Source organism: Garra rufa, chromosome 8, assembly GCF_049309525.1.
Source record: "Garra rufa chromosome 8, GarRuf1.0, whole genome shotgun sequence".
Lineage (NCBI taxonomy): Eukaryota > Metazoa > Chordata > Actinopteri > Cypriniformes > Cyprinidae > Garra > Garra rufa.
Window position 1 is genome coordinate 34,884,901 of NC_133368.1, and position 18,888 is coordinate 34,903,788.

General features: G+C 35.7%; 1 protein-coding gene across 1 annotated transcript in view; it reads right to left on the reverse strand.

The window, feature by feature from the left end:
• The window catches only part of lrp1bb (low density lipoprotein receptor-related protein 1Bb), a 414,599-nt gene that overhangs the window by 235,976 nt on the left and 159,735 nt on the right, over nt 1–18,888 (reverse strand). The window contains exons 3-4 of the mRNA XM_073845088.1: nt 11,816–11,935; nt 7,235–7,363 (exon numbers count right to left, since the gene is read on the reverse strand). Of these exons, the coding sequence (XP_073701189.1) occupies nt 7,235–7,363; nt 11,816–11,935 (249 nt within the window). The remainder of the gene's footprint in view (nt 1–7,234; nt 7,364–11,815; nt 11,936–18,888) is intronic.

Here is an 18,888-nt window from a genome sequence, read left to right on the forward strand (position 1 = left end):
TGGGGGTAGGTGCGGTGCTTTCACAGCGTTCACCCACAGACGACAAGGTGCATCCCTGCGCGTTTTTCTCACACCGTATGTCGCCAGCCGAAGCAAATTATGATATTGGTAACAGAGAGTTGTTGGCAGTCAAGCTAGCATTGGAAAAATGGCGACACTGGTTAGAAGGGACGGGGGTACCTTTTATCGTATGGACCAATCATAAAAACCTAGAATATATCAGAACTGCTAAAAGATTGAACTCTAGGCAGGCTCGGTGGGCACTTTTTTTTGGACGCTTTGACTTTACACTTTCGTACCGCCCGGGTTCCAAAAACGTCAAACCCGATTCTTTGTCGCGTATTTTTGACCTTTCTGACCGCCCGTCCACCCCCGAGGGTATTTTTCCCAAGACACTTATTGTCTCTGCCCTCACTTTGGAGGTCGAATCGAAGGTTAAAACAGCCTTACTAGGGGTAACGCCTCCGGTCGGTTGCCCACCGAACCGTTTGTTTGTGCCAGAGGGATAACGGTCCGAGGTTATTCAGTGGGGACATTGTTCCAATGTGGCTTGTCATCCAGGAGTTAATCGCACCACACATTTGGTCAAGCAACAATTTTGGTGGCCACTCATGGCTCGTGACGTCCGCAGTTTTGTTTTGGCTTGCTCAGTTTGCGCCACTGGTAAGACTTCTAAGACTTCTTGACCACGTCTTTCGGTTACATGGCCTTCTCGACAGACGTGGTCTCCGACAGAGGACCACAGTTTGTGTCCAAATTTTGGCGAGGGTTTTGTAAGCTTTTGGGGGCGTCTGTTAGCCTCTCTTCGGGGTTGCATCCTCAAAGCAATGGGCAAACTGAGAGACCCAACCAAGATTTGGAGAGAGCGTTGCGATGTATGGTCTCTAGAAATCCTTCCTCCTGGAGCCAACAACTTTCTATGGTGGAGTATGCCCACAATTCCTTACCAGTATCATCCACAGGCCTATCCCCATTTGAATGTAGTATAGGGTACCAGCCACCAATTTTTCCCAGTCTGGAATCCGAAGTCGCGGTCCCCTCCGCTCACGCCTTCGTCCAGAGGTGCCATCGCACCTGGACTAGAGCTCGTGAGACTCTACTCCAGGTGGGAGCGCGTGCCAAGGCCAAAGCCGATCGCCACCGGTCTAGGCCTCCCATATACGTCGTCGGTTCTAAAGTGTGGCTTTCTACTAAAAACATTCCTCTCCGATCCGTGTCTAACAAGCTTGCTCCCAAATTTATTGGCCCGTTTTTTGTCACCAAAATCATTAGTCTGGTGGCAGTCCGCCTCAACCTTCCTCCAGTGTACAGGAGAATTCATCCCGTTTTCCATGTATCAAAAATTAAACCAGTGTTTTTTGCACGTATTAATCCGCCAGTTCCCCCACCGCCGCGACTCGTAGACGGGGAACCAACCTATTTGGTTAATCGTATTCTGGACTCTAGGCGGAGGGGACGCGGATTTCAGTACTTGGTGGACTGGGAAGGTTACGGTCCGGAGGATAGAAGTTGGGTACCTGCCAGAGACATTCTGGATCACTCCCTTATTGATGACTTCAATCAGCAGGTAAAGGAGTCTGGGAACGTCAGGGGACGTTCCTAGGAGAGGGGGTACTGTCACGGTTCACGCATCCGCTGTGTTCTCATGTCTCGTGATCTGTGTGTTTGTTTATGTGGTACGTCATGCTCATTCAGCACAGCTGCTGATCAGTCCCGCACCAGGTGTCTTTCATTACCTCCGGCTATAAATACTCACCTCATTCTCTCTTCCCCTGTCTGATAGTTACACTGGACCTTGGATGTTATTGTCAGTTCTGTCTTCGTTCGTGTCGGTTGTTCGTGTTGGATGTTGTTGTTTCTTCGTTGGATCTGCACCAGGAATCACGCCATCACCACGGGACTACCACGCCACTTCATCACCAACCATCTTGCCCTTGCACCACCCAGCTGAGAGACATCACCACCACTGAGTTCTTGTTCACCTACTCTACAATTCAATAAACCTGGTTTTGTCACTGCACTTGCTTCCTTTTCATTTCTTCCCGTCACACAAAAATGCTGAAAAACCAGAGAATTTGTGGGACCTGAAGGATTTTTCTGAAAAACAGCAGGCAGTTCAACTGTTCAGGACAAACAATGGACTCATGAACATCTATCACTAAAAAAAAAAAAAAAGCACAGCTGTGGATCATTCAACTAACAAACCTCTTTATGTAAAATATCTCATTCAGGTCAGTACTAAATAAAAAAACATGCATTTTGTATGATCCCTCTTATTTTGGTAAAATAAGTAACATTTTGCAGATTGACTTAAACTGTAATTGATGGTGGGCATGCTAAATGTTCCGTTCATTAACTGTAAACAGGCAAGACTGATTTAAGATTTAAGAATCAATACTTTTTCATAATAATGACAATTAATTAAAATCATACATATATATTTTGTATGTATATATGTATGTACAAAGATAATATAAGTAAACTAAACCAACAAAGATTTTTCCTTTAAATTCTTTTGCAGTGTATTTATTTTTAAGACTCTTATTAAACATTCACCTTTCTAATGGCTATGTCATCCTCCGATGGCCCCCGTCAGACGGCCGGGAAAAGGAGATGCAATGAATTTTATATGCATGAGCTTTTACATCTAATGGAAACCCCATAGTTATCCCAGTGCAACAACTTCTTTCTGCTAAATTAATATTAATGTGGGTGAGCACTGAGTTCAGTTAAGTTTATGGGTAATGATATTCAGTTTATTCCTCATAGGAAAGCAGTCACATTGATTAAACGCGGGACAGATTCTGCATCTACTGTAGCAGCAAGGTGTGCCGCTGCCTGCTAGCTATTTCCCACCGAGCGTATAGTGGCGTAATCTCCATTTAATTTAAAACACATATGCAAACCGGTCGCAGTGCACCGCGCCAATAGGAATACAAGAATGCATCATCTTTTTAGGCCACAAAGTGCTTTGCATGTGGCATCCTTTGAGGCCATAACACCAAGCACACAATGTAATGGACATTATTCATGAATTGTGTGCACTAATATATTTAATTTATGCAGGGGGCAGGTTTACAACACCGAAATTCTGAAGAAATTACATAAAAGCGGTGTGTATAATTTCCCAGATTGTCCAAATCAGTTATAACAATATGTTTACAATGTTTATGATTTAAAATCAGTTATTTTTAAAATGTTAATAACATTTGTTTTACCTCACAAGACATAAATTGATGGACTTAAGTTGTGTGGATTACTTGTGCAACATTATGATGTTTTCTCAGCTGTTTGGACTCTCATTCTGACAGCACCCATTCACTGCAGAGGATTTACTGGTAAGCAAGTGTTGTAATGCTAAATTTTTCTTGGATATTTGGTCAATGTCCATTATTTTGCTAAGACACAGCAAGCAGCCAATTCAAAGCCAGCAAACTTGAAAAAAAGTGTTCACAGACAGAGATAAAAAGCGATGCTTTATAGACAATCCACCCTTGATCCACTCATATACTTGCTCACTATGTTTGCTCTAATCTATATAGTTTCCCACTGCTAGCAATGTAAGCCTTGAGATTCAAATACATGCAGCACATTTTCTCCTTATTTTATAATAATTCTCACAGCTGTGCAAAAGCTAGTTACTGAACATTTGGGACTCAATAACTCTTTTTTATTAAAACGACTTCAATTACCTGAGCCCAAACAAATGACCAATCTACAAAAGGGATTAGAATCCATTTAGAATTGTAGTGAGTGTTTTCCCTACAAAACCCCCTTATTACAAAAGCAGCTGATTTAATGATAAACTTGATTGGATTTGTGGCTGGTGGGAAGACACACTCTCAGGCAGGTGCCATTAGGCAAGTAATCATTGGCATGGACTGATAAAGACAGAGAATAGCTGTCCTTCAGGCCTTGCTCTTCATAAAACTCAGCCTCCACTTAATCCTCAATGTCTGGCTTATCTTCCACCAATAGCTCCATTATTTCTGTCCCTTGGCACAGCAACACTGATATAAGGACTGTAGCAGAATATCCCAAGCAAACTGCCTCAATTTTCAGGTCCTTATGGGAATGAGAGCCTGAACCGGTTTAGTCTGGATTCATACACAATCCTTAAAAGCCTTTTTTATCTGACTTGGAAAAAGCTAACCTGAGAACTGAGAAGAACACATACATACATAGAATAACCAATGCCATAACGAAAAAATGTTTTAAATTTGCTTTTAATTTGTTTATTAAACAAGCATTGACTTAGTAGAGAGGCATGTTGTCACTTTATGAGGTAAGTTGTTAATTTAAACAAAACAGAATTCAAAGCTGCATTTACTTGATCAAAAATGTAAAAAAAAAAAAACAGAACAACATGTAATATTGTGAAATATTATCACCGTTTGAAATAATGGTGTTCTGTATTAATATATTTTAAAATATAATTTATTCCTGTGATGCAAACAGGGCCGGTCCTACACGTTTTGGTGCCCCAGCAGGATTGGCATTTGGGTGCCCCCCCTCCACAAATTACAGAACAAAAAGATGTTTTTTTTGTTTTTTTGTTTTTTATGGCTCGCATATTTTAACAAAATTAACAACAAAGTCAGCCAGTCCGAGTCAGTTTTACTCCTTTAAACAAGGATGATAAAATAAAATGTATAATGATAAAATAATAAAATAAACATTTGCTTGAACATGCTATAAACTATGGGCCTTATAAAATCAAAATGTGCAAAAGAGAAAACAGAAGATTAGCATGTATAACCCCAACATAAACAATTTAAATAGATTTTTTAATTGATAGCTGTAGCCACATCATCACTGATATAATGGTGCAGCCTGCTACTCATTTTGAGACTCAAGGCAGTTAGGTGTATAGTAGTAACCTATGTGTCTACATTTAATCATTTCAGCGGGCTTAAATACACCACCCTTTACAGCAGATTTAGTTCGCAAACAACTGACAGTTGCAATAATTAATCCTAAAACTCAACATTATATCTTACTTTTCGCCGCATCAGTCGCGCGCGCTCACAAGATCTCCCGGTTCTTATTTGTGAATTCAGTTCATTGGAGACTCACTCTAAACGGCTCGTTTGAATCAGTGAGTTTGAACAGCTGCAATTGGATCAGTCCAATTCGTGAATTAATTGTTTGTGGCGATTTGCGAACCGATTGAAAAGAATCAGTTTGTTCATTAATCAGACACTGCTTCTGCGTCTCGGAGCACGTAATATATTATAACGAGTAACGACATGTTTTATGAAATGTAGTGAAGTAAAAAGTACGATATTATACTTTGGAATGTAGTGAAGTAAAAGTTATTCAAAATAAAACTACTCCAGTAAAGTACAGATACTTGAAAAATGTACTTAAGTACAGTAACGAATTACGACTACTTCGTTACTGTCCACCACTGTAGTTTTTGGTAATAAAACTACTAAGCCCAAACGTGAGGGTTGAGCATTCATCTCAATCTGTATGAATCTAGCAATAGCTCATCATAACATTGCATTATCTAGCTAGCTTTGCCTTTATTTTTATTACTTAGCTAACGCTAGCGTTAGCGCCAATCAGCTTAAAATAACACAGAAACGCAAAACAGCGCTTTGTTGACATAGCTTACCTCTTAATTGGGCTTTCCTTTCCTCCGTTTTCTGCCCTGCGCACCTGAGGGCTTGTGCCTTTTCATTTTTACACCTGTCTGCCTGGTGTGATGTGCGCCCATACACAACCATGTATTTGTGTTTACATTACATCGACGGCGCACGTCTTGATTGGGCTGCCAGTTGTGCAGAGACATATCCCCCCACTAAAGTAAGCAGCAGCATCGTGTCTCTGTTCAAGTGCATCAGCCAGGCCAGATGAAATATTGTAAATAAAAAGTGTATTTATTCTTGCTTATTTGTTCATTGTGTAGAAAAGGAGGGGGGCACCTGAGCGCCCACATGGTTTTTTTTTTTTTTTTTTTTTTTTTTTTTGTAAGGGCCACTGGCGGCGCCCTACGCACACCTGGCGCCCCAGGCAGAAAACTGCTTCGCCTGTAGGACGGACCGGCCCTGGATGCAAAGCTGAATTTTTATCAGCCATTACTTCAGTTTGCAGTGTCACATTATTCTTCAAAAATCATTCTAATATGCTGATTAATTACTGTTATTATCAATGTTGGAAACAGTTTTTTGTGATTCTTGATGAAGGTAAAAGGTTTAAAAAGAACAGCATTTATTCAAAATATAAATCTTTTCTTTTTAAGTCTTTGCTATCACTTTTTATCAATTTAACACATCCTTGGTGAATAGAAGTATTAATTTATTAAAAAAAAAAAAAAGAATACAAATTTACTGACCCCAACGTTTTAGATGGTAGTTTATATTGTTACATTTTAAAGAAATGCTGTTGTTTTCAACTTTTTATTTGTTATAGAATCCTGGGAAAAATCATAATATTAATCAGCACATCTGTTTTCAACACTGATAATAAATATGATTTCTGAAGATTATGTGTCGCTGAAGACTGTAGTAATGATGCTGAAAATGTAGCTTTGTATCACGGGAATAAATTATATTTTAAAATATATTCATATAGAAAACAGTTATTTTATATATATAATGTGTGTTTTATGTATTAAATAAAGAATTAAAAATACATTAATCTATATTAAATTAAACTAAATTATAAATTGTCTAAAATTACATGTAACACAAATGCTATTTACTATATAACTTTTCCCTGACATTTTATTTTTAGAAAGAAGTTTTTTAAATTTGGTGGGGAAAAATTTTTAAAATGACGATCTTAAAAAGGATAATTTATAACTGTTGTTGAACCAGGTTTTTGAAAATAACATACAACATTTCTGCTTGTGTAATTGGGTTTTTGATTTTAAAATAAACTGTATCCCTTGTGACAACTAGCCCCAGTATCCCCTACATGTCAATCACTGAGAATAACTGTGTTGTTTTAGATACAAGTCATTTGAGATACACGCAACATCTAATCAGCATTGCACATTTCTCAAGCAGACATTAGAACATGTTTTTCAAGGTCAGAAAATTACCAGCGCCATAGGCAGCTTAAAGCAGAGTTGCAGCGGCTGTAAGTTAATTTCATTCATATCACACAGAGTAATAATCCACCTTGTTTCAACTCGGTGCACTCTTGTGAAAGAACAATATCAGGACGTGACAACATTTCAGGCGGCTTATGCAGATCCGCGGTCATTAATTTATCATGCTCTTACCGTGTTTGGCTATGCAGGAGCGTCTGTTCGGCTGCAGGCTGTACCCATCTGTACAGCTGCAGCGATATGACCCATAGGTGTTCATGCAGGTCTGGCTGCATGTCCCGTACATGGCGCATTCATCATGATCTGTACACAGAGGAAGAGTCATTTATGACAAATTAGGTGTGCTCAAACATGACCCAAATACATAAAATCCACTTAATGTGGCCTCTCGGTGGCTTCTCCCTGTGCCACCTCGTATCTCCGGGCAAGTCCTGCCTTGCACCAGTCTCTAGAGCTTTGCCTGTTTAAGCTGTACTGAAGTGTAATGTTCCAATGGTGATTTACTGATTTGTCTTAGATGAACGTCCGGAGGAACCTTCTACGAACAGGGTACAAAACAGAGCCTAGAAAGTTTTTTCTCCTCCAACAAATGAATAAAAAGTGAAAGGAGGATCTTTACGGATTTCCTGAGAATTTACTCACCCTCATGTCATCCAAGATGCTCATGTCTTTTTTTCTTCAGTTAGAAAAAAAATAGTTTTTTGAGTTTTTGAGAAAAACATTCCAGGATTTTCTCCATATAGAGGACTTTAATTGGAACCAATTGGTTGAAGGTTCAAATTGCTGTTTCAAGCTTCGAAGGGCTCAACACGATCCCAGCCGAGGAATAAGGGTCTTATCTAGCAAAATGGTCAGTCATTTTCTAAAAAAAATATACATTTTAACCACAAATGCTCATCTTGCACTAGCTCCCATTGAAGTCCAAATACATGGAGAAAAATCCTAAAATGTTTTTCTCAAAAAAAAAAAAAAATTCCACTGAAGAAAGAAAGACATGAACATCTTAGACGACATGGGGGTGAGTAAATTATCAGGAAATGTTTATTCTGAAAGTAACTAACCCACACACTTTACAAAACTGTAGGTACAATCCACTGCACTCTTTTTGCGGAACTGTAAATACAACATACTGCTTTACTCTCAATTTCCAAATGATCAACACACTCCTAGAAAAACTATACACATTTATGGCTATTATTTACAGTATTTTGTTTTGACTTGGAAAAAACACTTGTGCTTGTTTTGATGTGTGTAAATAAACACCAGTACTTGAAGTTTGGATCCCTCTGTTTTTTCAGAACTATGACAAATGTATGACCTCAAACTGACATAGCCTACCTTGTGCACAGAGAAAGCAAAAGCCAGGTGTGTTTTTTATTCATACCATCAGTGTGTAGTTGGTGCATTGTGTGCTTATTAATGTGATGGCTTGTGTTAACTGTTTCATACGAAAATACCATTTTTACGAAGGTTTGAAGAGTTAAGCAAGGTTTATTAGCTTTTGCAAGAAAACTACAATGTTTTGCTGATTTGGTGAAGGGTTTTCTTATTTGTGTGTAGAGTTTTGCAAAAAATAGCCAATAGTTACAAAAAAATGTGCTTAAGCCATCAGAAAAAACTGTAACGATTAATCGATTGACAACACTAAAAATTCGTAAGTCTTGTGTGACCAGTTCTACATTTTGTATATACATGCAATACAATATTAGTTCTACAATTTTAATTGCTGGATATAGTCCAAAAAATATAATTTATGGGGATACATTTCATGCATTTTAATAGTGCTGTCAAATCGATTAATTGTGATTAATCACATCCAAAATAAAAGTTTGTGTTTACATAAATATATACAAGAATGCGTGTGTGTGTGTGTGTGTGTGTGTGTGTGTGTGTGTGTGTGTGTGTGTGTGTGTGTGTGTGTTTGTGTTTATATATACACATTTAAATATACATAGTACACACATATTTTATGCAAAGACAAACTTTTATTTTGGATGTGATTAATCTATTTGATAACACTAAGAATTCTTTAGTCTTGTGTGACCAATTATACATTTTGTATATACATGTAATACAACAGAGTGAATATTAGTTCTATAATTTTATTTGTTGGATATAGTCCAAAGAAATCTATTTTATGGGGGAACATTTGATGCATTTTAATAGTGCTGCCAAATCGATTAATCGCGATTAATCACATCCAAAATAAACATTTGTGTTTACATAAATATATACAAGAATGTGTGTGTATTTATATATACATTTAAATATACACACAATACACACATATATCATGCAAATACAAATGTTAATTTTGAATGCAATTAATTGTGATTAATCAATTTGACAACACTAAGAATTTTTAAATTTTGTATGACCAGTTCTACATTTTGTATATATGTGTAATACAACAGAGTGAATATTAGTTCTAAAATTTTAATTGTTAGATATAGTCCAAAAAATAGATATTTTTCTGGGGATAAATTTGATGCATTTTAATAGTGCTGTCAAATCGATTAATCGCGATTAATCACATCCAAAATAAATGTTTGTGTTTACATAAATATATACAAGAATGTGTGTATAGTTATATATACATATACATATTAATATACACAGTACACACATATATTATGCAAAGACAAACTTTTATTTTAGATGCAATTAATTGCGAATAATCGATCTGACAACACTAAGAATTCTTAAGTCGTGTGTGACCAGTTCTACATTTTGTATATACGTGTAATATAATAGAGTGAATATTAGTTCTATAAATTTAATTGTTGGATATAGTCCAAAAAAATCTATTTTATGGGGATACATTTGATGCATTTTAATAGTGCTGTCAAATCGATTAATCGCGATTAATCACATCCAAAATAAAAGTTTGTGTTTGCATAAATATATACAAGAATGTGTGTATAGTTATATATACATATACATATTAATATACACAGTACACACACATATTATGCAAAGACAAACTTTTATTTTAGATGCAATTAATTGCGAATAATCGATCTGACAACACTAAGAATTCTTAAGTCTTGTGTGACCAGTTCTATATGTTGTATATACGTGTAATACAACAGAGTGAATATTAGTTCTATAAATTTAATTGTTGGATATAGTCCAAAAAAAACTATTTTATGGGGACACATTTGATCCATTTTTATAGTGTTGTCAAATCAATTAATCGCGATTAATCACATCGAAAATAAAAGTTTGTGTTTACATAAATATATACAAGAATGTGTGTATATTTATATAGAAATATACATATTAATATACACAGTATACACATATATTATGCAAAGACAAACTTTTATTTTAGATGCAATTAATTGTGAATAATCGATCTGACAACACTAAGAATTCTTAAGTCGTGTGTGACCAGTTCTACATTTTGTATATACGTGTAATATAATAGAGTGAATATTAGTTCTATAAATTTAATTAAACGTTTAATACGTTTTATAAAACGGTTAGTTCCATTCCTCAATTCTGATTGGTCAGCAGCTGTGTCGTATTCATGATACGGCACTGCCACGACCGCTTCACTCAACGGTTTTTTGTATCATTGAACCCCCTTAGCAACCACCCTTAGCAACGTAAACACAGCTGCAGCAGTTAGGGACTACTTTTTACAGCGGAAGGCAGTTAATGATTTTACTTTATGAAAACGTACAACTTAATATATATAAATTAATATATATTTTTGATTTTAATATTTTTATTGTGTGGTAACCGTTTTATAAAAGCAATAAGGTACTTGAGGCCGTGCTGTATCATTGAACCCCCTTAGCAACCACCCTTAGCAACGTAAACACAGCTGCAGCAGTTAGGGACTACTTTTTACAGCGGAAGGCAGCACGGCCTCTCGTACCTTATTGCTTAATTATTGGATATAGTCCAAAAAACAAAAAAATCTAATTTATGGGGATACATTTGATGCATTTTTATAGTGTTGTCAAATCGATTAATCGTGATTAATCACATCCAAAATAAAAGTTTGTGTTTACATAAATATATACAAGAATGTGTGTATATTTAAATATTTATACATATAAATATACACAGTACACATTTATTATGCAAAGACAAACTTTTATTTTGGATGTGATTAATTGATTTGACAACACTAAGAATTCTTAAGTTCTGTGTGACCAGTTCTACATTTTGTATATATGTAATACAACAGAGTGAATATTAGTTCTATCATTTTAATTGTTGGATATAGTCCAAAGCATTTTCATGATAGGTTAACTTTATGTTAGATATTTTTTCATGTTAGCTATGAGAGTTCATCTAACATATCTACTGTTCTCACAACAAAAGATACAGGATTTGTCCTGTTAATGCTTAAAAAGGCAAGAGACTTCAAAGTGTACTGTATTCCCTGACTGGAACAGATTCATCATTGTAAAGAGACAAATCTATCCCGTGTTTACAGTTTCCTGTTTGAGAGTTCTGCTACTGAGACAATTAGTCATAACATGGCAATAGATCAGCTATATTTCACCATCATGTACAACAACCAGCCTCAATATCATACTCAGAGGGTCTCATTTAGGCCAAACCAGGCCGAGAAGTCACTTTGACCTCTGTGGAGTCAATGCCACGCGTCAAATAAAGCAGGACGGAGGTGTGAAAAGACACCCTGGGGACGGACAGCCACCCCTCTCCCCTCTCCCCCTCATCGCCCAAAGCCGATCATTCGTCTGAGATGCCTGGCGTGACCCTGAGAGTGCCTACCTCTGCAGCTACGCCCATCCTCTCCCACCTCGAACCCATCCGCACAGAAGCAGAATGTGCCGTTTCTGGTCATGATGCATCCGTAACGGCAATGCAGCTCGTGACAGGCTGACAGGAGTTCTGTGGGAGGAGAGAGAGAGAGAGAAAGAGTTTGAGAGCGAGGGAAAAACATGTAAATTGCTTTTTGATTTCCCTCCCTCTAAAAGCCCTTCCTTGCCATCAGCGCAAGGATGTGCCAGCGCGTACTGACAGTTGTGAGCCAGAGGTGGGGATCAATAGCACTCCGTGCGGGTGGAATCAGAGAGGTGCTCCACACAGGGAAAAAGAGATGAAATTAGAAGAAATACCTAACCTTTCTGTTGAAAATTCTCACTGTAAAAAAAAAAAATCATTGCTAATATTGAAAAATTCAAGGCAACACATTGCATTCAGATTTGTATGTTTTCCCAACGATTAGCAATGTAATTATCCCAATTACAATAAGGTTGTTGTCTTCACTAATATTATTTAGTTCTGATAAGGGACAGCGCTTTAGCCATGTGATTCCCCCAACTACAATAATGTTGTTGTCCTTACTAATATTATTTAGTTCTGTTGATGAACAGCACTTTAAATTCCTCGTTCTACCAATGAATATATGTTTGCTCAGTCAATAGCCTCGTTCACAGCACTAGAAAATGTTTTTATAGAAACATTATAAAAGACACCTGATGTTAATAAGCAGAATCACCAAAGGAGAAAACCAAAATTTTTAAGCAACCATTATAGTGGTCAATGTTTGCATTAGTTGGGCTCTTGACCCGTAAATCTGTAATACTAGATTTTGTTTAGCTGCTGTGTTTGAGTTTAAACAGCCAGACATAAGCTCATGTCATCAGGTGATGATTATGTTCTAACATATTCATTTTTTGACGTGAATCACATAGTGTCTAATCTCTTAGGTTTTTTGCTTATTGTAATAATCTTGACAATCCACAGAAGATCCAGCACTTCCTATACTTTTTGGAAAGATTTTTTTACAACCTGTTTAAAAAAAAAAGTGTTTCGCATAGGCACACATAGACATCAAGAACCAGCCCATGAATCTCAACAATGGTGACAAACGGCATATTCAGATAAACAGATCAACTCTGAACTCTCATAATTTATTCATGCCGCAATGCATGATGGGAGTCATGAGTTCTGATTGGCTACAACACGCTTTTTGATGGTCACCATTGTTGTGATTCTCACACTGATTCTTCATGTCTGTGTGTCTAAATTAAAATAAGCTCTTTTTTCATCATCTGTCCGATTATGCCAAAACTGATTGCTCTTTTGTTCACAGTTTCTTCTAGTCTGTAAGGAAATCCTATGTCAAACACTCAAGTCACTATATGATGATTATGTCAAGCACAATCAATGCCACCTGATGATTTTTGCTCTTGGCTTGTCTGGCTGCTATAACTCAGTAATTGCAGCCAAACAAGACATAATATTGAAGATTTAAGGGTCAAGAGCCCAACTAATGCAAACATTGACCACTATAATGGTTGCTTAAAAATTTTGGTTTTCTCCTTTGGTAATTTTGCTTATTAACATCAGGTGTCTTCTATAATGATGTTTCTATAAAAACATTTTCTAGTGCTGTGAACGAGGCTATTGACCGAGCAAACATATATTCATTGGTAGAACGAGGAATTTAAAGTGCTGTTTATCAACAGAACTAAATAATATTAGTAAGGACAACAACATTATTGTAGTTGGGGTAATCACATGGCTAAAGCGCTGTCCCTTATCAGAACTAAATAATATTAGTAAGGACAACAACATTATTGTAGTTGGGGTAATCACATGGCTAAAGCGCTGTCCCTTATCAGAACTAAATAATATTAGTAAGGACAACAACATTATTGTAGTTGGGGTAATCACATGGCTAAAGCGCTGTCCCTTATCAGAACTAAATAATATTAGTAAAGACAACAACCTTATTGTAATTGGGTTTAATTACATTGCTAATCGTTGGGAAAACATAAAAATCTGAATGCAATGTGTTGCCTTGAATTTTTCAATATTAGCAATGATTTATTTTACAGTGTATGAGGAAAGGAAAAGGTTTTGTTTGGAGACATGCAGAAGCTTTTAGCAATTCTTCCCGGTCTTCCGTTCTCAAAATTCAATCAACCTGCCACAAAAGAGTTGTGCACAACTGCTATTAGGTTTTTCATTAATCGTTTTCACAGTGGATCTTCGCTGAGCACCATATTTAGCAAGCGTAAAATGGAAGTGGCTGCTAGTGTTCTGATTGTTTGGAATCCTGTATAGAACATTCTGATTGGTATCCAACACAGTATGAATCTGCCATTACTATTGGCAAAAACACTATTGAGGAATAAAAATACAGTTATGGTTGCATAATGTACCACATGCAGGAAGGTTCATGATCCCGATGAACTACATCTCTCAGTCTGAAGGCTATTTTATTGTCCAATTGCAATATATACAGAAACAAATGCAAAACACATGCACATGCAGTCTAAACCTTATTTAATTTTATTTTAAAATCAAGCATATCAACAGATATCAATTAATAAAATAATAATAATAATAATAATAATAATAATAATAATAATAATAATTATTATTATTATTATTATTATTAATTTATTTACTTACCTAACCATACTTGTAAAATTCTTATTTATTTATTTATTTATTTATTTTATTTTTATTTACTAAAATCAAGCTTATCAACAGATTTTAATTAAATTAATAATATTAATAAAATAATAATAATAATAATAATTATTATTATTATTTAGTTATTTACTTACTTACCTACCGATACTTATAAAATTCGTATTTATTTTATTTTATAATTAAGCATATCAATAGATTTTAATTCAATTTATCAAAAGATCAATTTATTTTCTTAAATTAATAAAAATAATATAAATAATAATACTAATAATACAATATTTATTAAATAAATTATATTGGTATGCTTGATTTAAATTAAATTAAATTAAATTAAATGTTACAAGTATGGGTAAGTAAGTAAATTAATAATAATAATAATAATAATAATAATAATAATAATAATAATAATAATAATAATAATAATAATAATAATAATAAAAGAAAATATGTATGGGTAGGTAAGTAATTAAGTAAATGAATTTATAATAATACTACTAATAATAATAAAATAAAGACTTTTATATGTATGGTACATAAGTAAATAAATGAATAATATTAATTATAATAATAATCAATTATTATTATTATTATTATTACACATTTATTTACTTACCTACCCATACTTGTAAAATTCTTTTATTTTAAAATCAAGCATATCAATAGATTGCAATTCAATTGATTTAAATATAAATTTATTTTCTTAAATTAATAATAATACTATATTTATCAAATAAAATTGATATGCTTGATTTAAAATAAAATAAAATAAAATAAAATAAAATAATTAAAAGTATGGGTAGGTATATAGCTTTATTAGATTATGTGGAAAAAAATGAATAAATAAATAAAATAAATACATAATTTAGAATAGTTTATGATTTGCTGCATTGGCTCCAATGTGCAAATGTAGTTGACCAAACAGACTCAGTGCACATTCCTGCAAGCTTCATTAAAAAAAAGGGCAAAGTTCATATTTTTTCGAAGATTTTTATTTTTCGACCACTAAACAAGAGAACTTAGGAAAAATTAAAAAAATCTGAAGTTTTAACTTTTAATTAGTGAAACATTATGTATTGTTTATCTGCTTTAAACATTCACAATTAGCATGTCTCTGAGAGAAAGGCAACAGATGTCTTCATAAAATGAATAAAAGACAGAACAGTAAAGAAAACTGATCTACAGCTGAGCATACAGTCATATTTCAGAAATGACACGAACATCACAAAACATACTTTCTATAATTTGGATTGACAGTAGAGACCCAAAATGAAATTTAAGTGTACATTAAAGTTATCTGATCTGTGCTCTGATATTAGACATAACAGATCCTTGTAAAGCAAACTGAAAAAATGCATTGTATTTTGTATGTGGAATATCTGACAAAATGAACATAACATGACAATTTTCTACTAAGACGACCCTAAAATTCACTTTCGGGTTGTTGTTTTTTTGTCTGCCTTCTGTGCTGTGCCGCCTGTCATTCTCTCCGGAAGGTCTCAGTGGAATACTAGTGCAACAACCTAAAATTATTTTCATACAGTGCAAGCAACAAAGGCCACATCAGCACGTCTCTGAATCCCTCTGTCTGCCTGTCACATATTAAATCATGTGCCAGTTCCCGAGAAAGGCAACAGACCCAACCGGCTATTGTTCACTGCACTCTTCAGACGTTTGTGGGTGTGGATTCAACTGCATAATTACAATTACTACAAAGACAACTGATTTAACAGCTTCACAAAAAAACATTATGTGAATAAGACACTATTTCGATCTGAAATGATGAGCTCTCAGAAAGAGAAGCTTTCCTTCAGCTATTTCAAGACATGCGACCGCTAAACATTCATTACTGTCAAAGGAATGTATGCAAATCGGTTCTTTGATTTCTTACATCTCGTTTCTGATTACCATCATTAACTGAGCATTAATTCATAGTATCGAGCCATATATCTGGTTGTATATTATTCATCATTTCAAACCAAAACTATTTCTGTACATTTCCTTTTTCTGCTCCGAGGAACCTATTATATACATCAGAACTCCAATTACTACTACCAACAATTACTACTACTATAACAAAATATGTACACTGCCAGTCAAAAGTTTTGGATCAGTAAGATTTTTAATGGTTTCTAATGCTCATCAAGGCTGTTTATTTGATCAAAAATACAGAAAAAAATATTGTGAAATATTGTTACGATGTAAAACAATGTTCTTCTATGTTAATATACATTAAAAATCTAATTTATTTCTGTGATCAAAGCTGAATTTTCAACATCATTACTCCAGTATTCAGTGTCACATGATCTTTCAGAAATCATTCTAATATACTGATTTATTATCAGTGCTGGAAACAGTTGTGTTGCTTAATATTTTTTTTGAGACCTATGATACTTTTTTCAGGATTCTTTGATTAATTAAAAAAAACATTTCTAACAATATACACTACTGTTCAAAAGTTTGGGGTCAGTAAATTTCTATTTTTTCTTTTTTTGAAAGAAATGAATACTTTTATTCAGCAAAGATCTGTTAAACTGATAATAAGTGATAGCAAAAACTTATATTGTTCATATATTTTGAATAAATGCTGTATTTTTAACATTTTATTCATCAAAAATTCCTGAAAAAAGTATCACAGGTTCCAAAAAAATATTTGGTAGCTGTTGCCAGCATAGATAATTCTAATAATAAATCAGCATATTAGAATATATAGAGTAATTAATTTCCTGCATCCCAGGAAAAACATAAATTTAATGTATACTAAAATAGAAACCATTATTTTATATTGTAATAACATTTTAGATTAGATTAGATTAAACTTTATTGTCCTTACACATGTACAAGTACAAGGCAACAAAATGCAGTTTAGGTCTAACCAGGAGTGCAACAAGCAGCAAGTGCAGGATATAGGTATAATATATAAGTTATAAGTGCACTTATGGGAGATGTGTACAGGGAGAAACTATGGAAATTATTTACAGATGAAAGTATTGTGGAGATAATTTACAGGCGCTATTAACAAGTAGAATGTACAAATAGAGGAGCATAGTATGCAGGTTGTTGTTAACTATAATCAGGAATTGCAGATTTATACGAACATAATATACAGGTAGCTGATTACTAAAGCAGGAATTAACAAATAATAATTTACAAATGTATAGCTACATATATCAAAAATTTACAAAATGTATGTGCGCAATGGAAATGTGCATTTACAAATGGATATGTACAGTGTAGTGCAACAGATTAAGTAGTGCAATGGTAATGGGGAGACTGTAGGGGTGTGTGGGGTGGGGGGGAAAGGTGTCAGTGGGGGGCAGAGTTCAATAAGGAGACAGCTCTGGGAAAGAAGCTGTTCCTCAGTCTGCTGGTTCTAGTCTTTGGGCATCTGAAGCCAGGGGCGTAGCAGCCAATTTAAAAATGGGGGGGACAGTATGGTCATGTGACCCAAAGGTGATGTTCATAAAGTATAATACGTTCTGTTTACAAGAGCAACAAGATTTGAAGCTCATGGCAGACGCCCAAGAGATTCGCGCTGTGATTGGCAAAATGTTCCTTCACTCAAATCTAAGTAACAAATCAGAGACCAGGGGCGGAAATATTGGTGCTAGGTCAAAAAAAGTGCGGGGGACAGAATCACCTGTTTCTAAAAGTGAGGGGGATGTGTCCCCCCCGTCCCCCCCGGTTGCTACGCCCCTGTCTGAAGCGCCTGCCGGAAGGCAGGAGAGAAAACAGTTTGTGGGCGGGGTGAGAGGAATCCTTAAGAATACTGCGTGCTCGATGCAAACAGTGTTTCTTCTGAATGTCCTCAATGGATGGGAGTGGAGTCCCTATGATGCGTTGGGCAGTTTTCACCACCCGCTGCAGTGCCTTACGCTCCGCAACAGAGCAGCTTCCGTACCAGACTGTGACACAGTTCGTAAGGATGCTTTCTATCGTGCAGCGATAGAAGTTCACCAGGATGGCTGAGGACAGCTGGTTCTTCTTAAGTGTTCTTAAGAAGAAGAGGCGCTGGTGAGCCTTCTTGACCAGGCTGGAGGTGTTGGTAGTCCAGGATAGGTCCTCTGAAATGGGTCCCCAGGAACTTAAAGGATGAAACAGACTCAACAGCCATCCCACTGATGTGGATGGGATCATGTGAGCCTCTTCTTCCCTTCCTGAAGTCCACAATGAGCTCCTTGGTTTTGGTGGTGTTAAGGAGCAGATTATTGTCTGTGCACCACGTGGCCAGGTGCTGAATCTCCTCCCTGTAGGCAGTCTCATCGTTGTTGCTGATGAGACCGATCAACGTAGTGTCGTCTGCAAACTTGATGTTGGTGTTAGATCCATACACAGGCCTGCAGTCGTGGGTGAAGAGGGAGTAGAGAAAGGGGCTCAGCACACAGCCCTGTGGTACA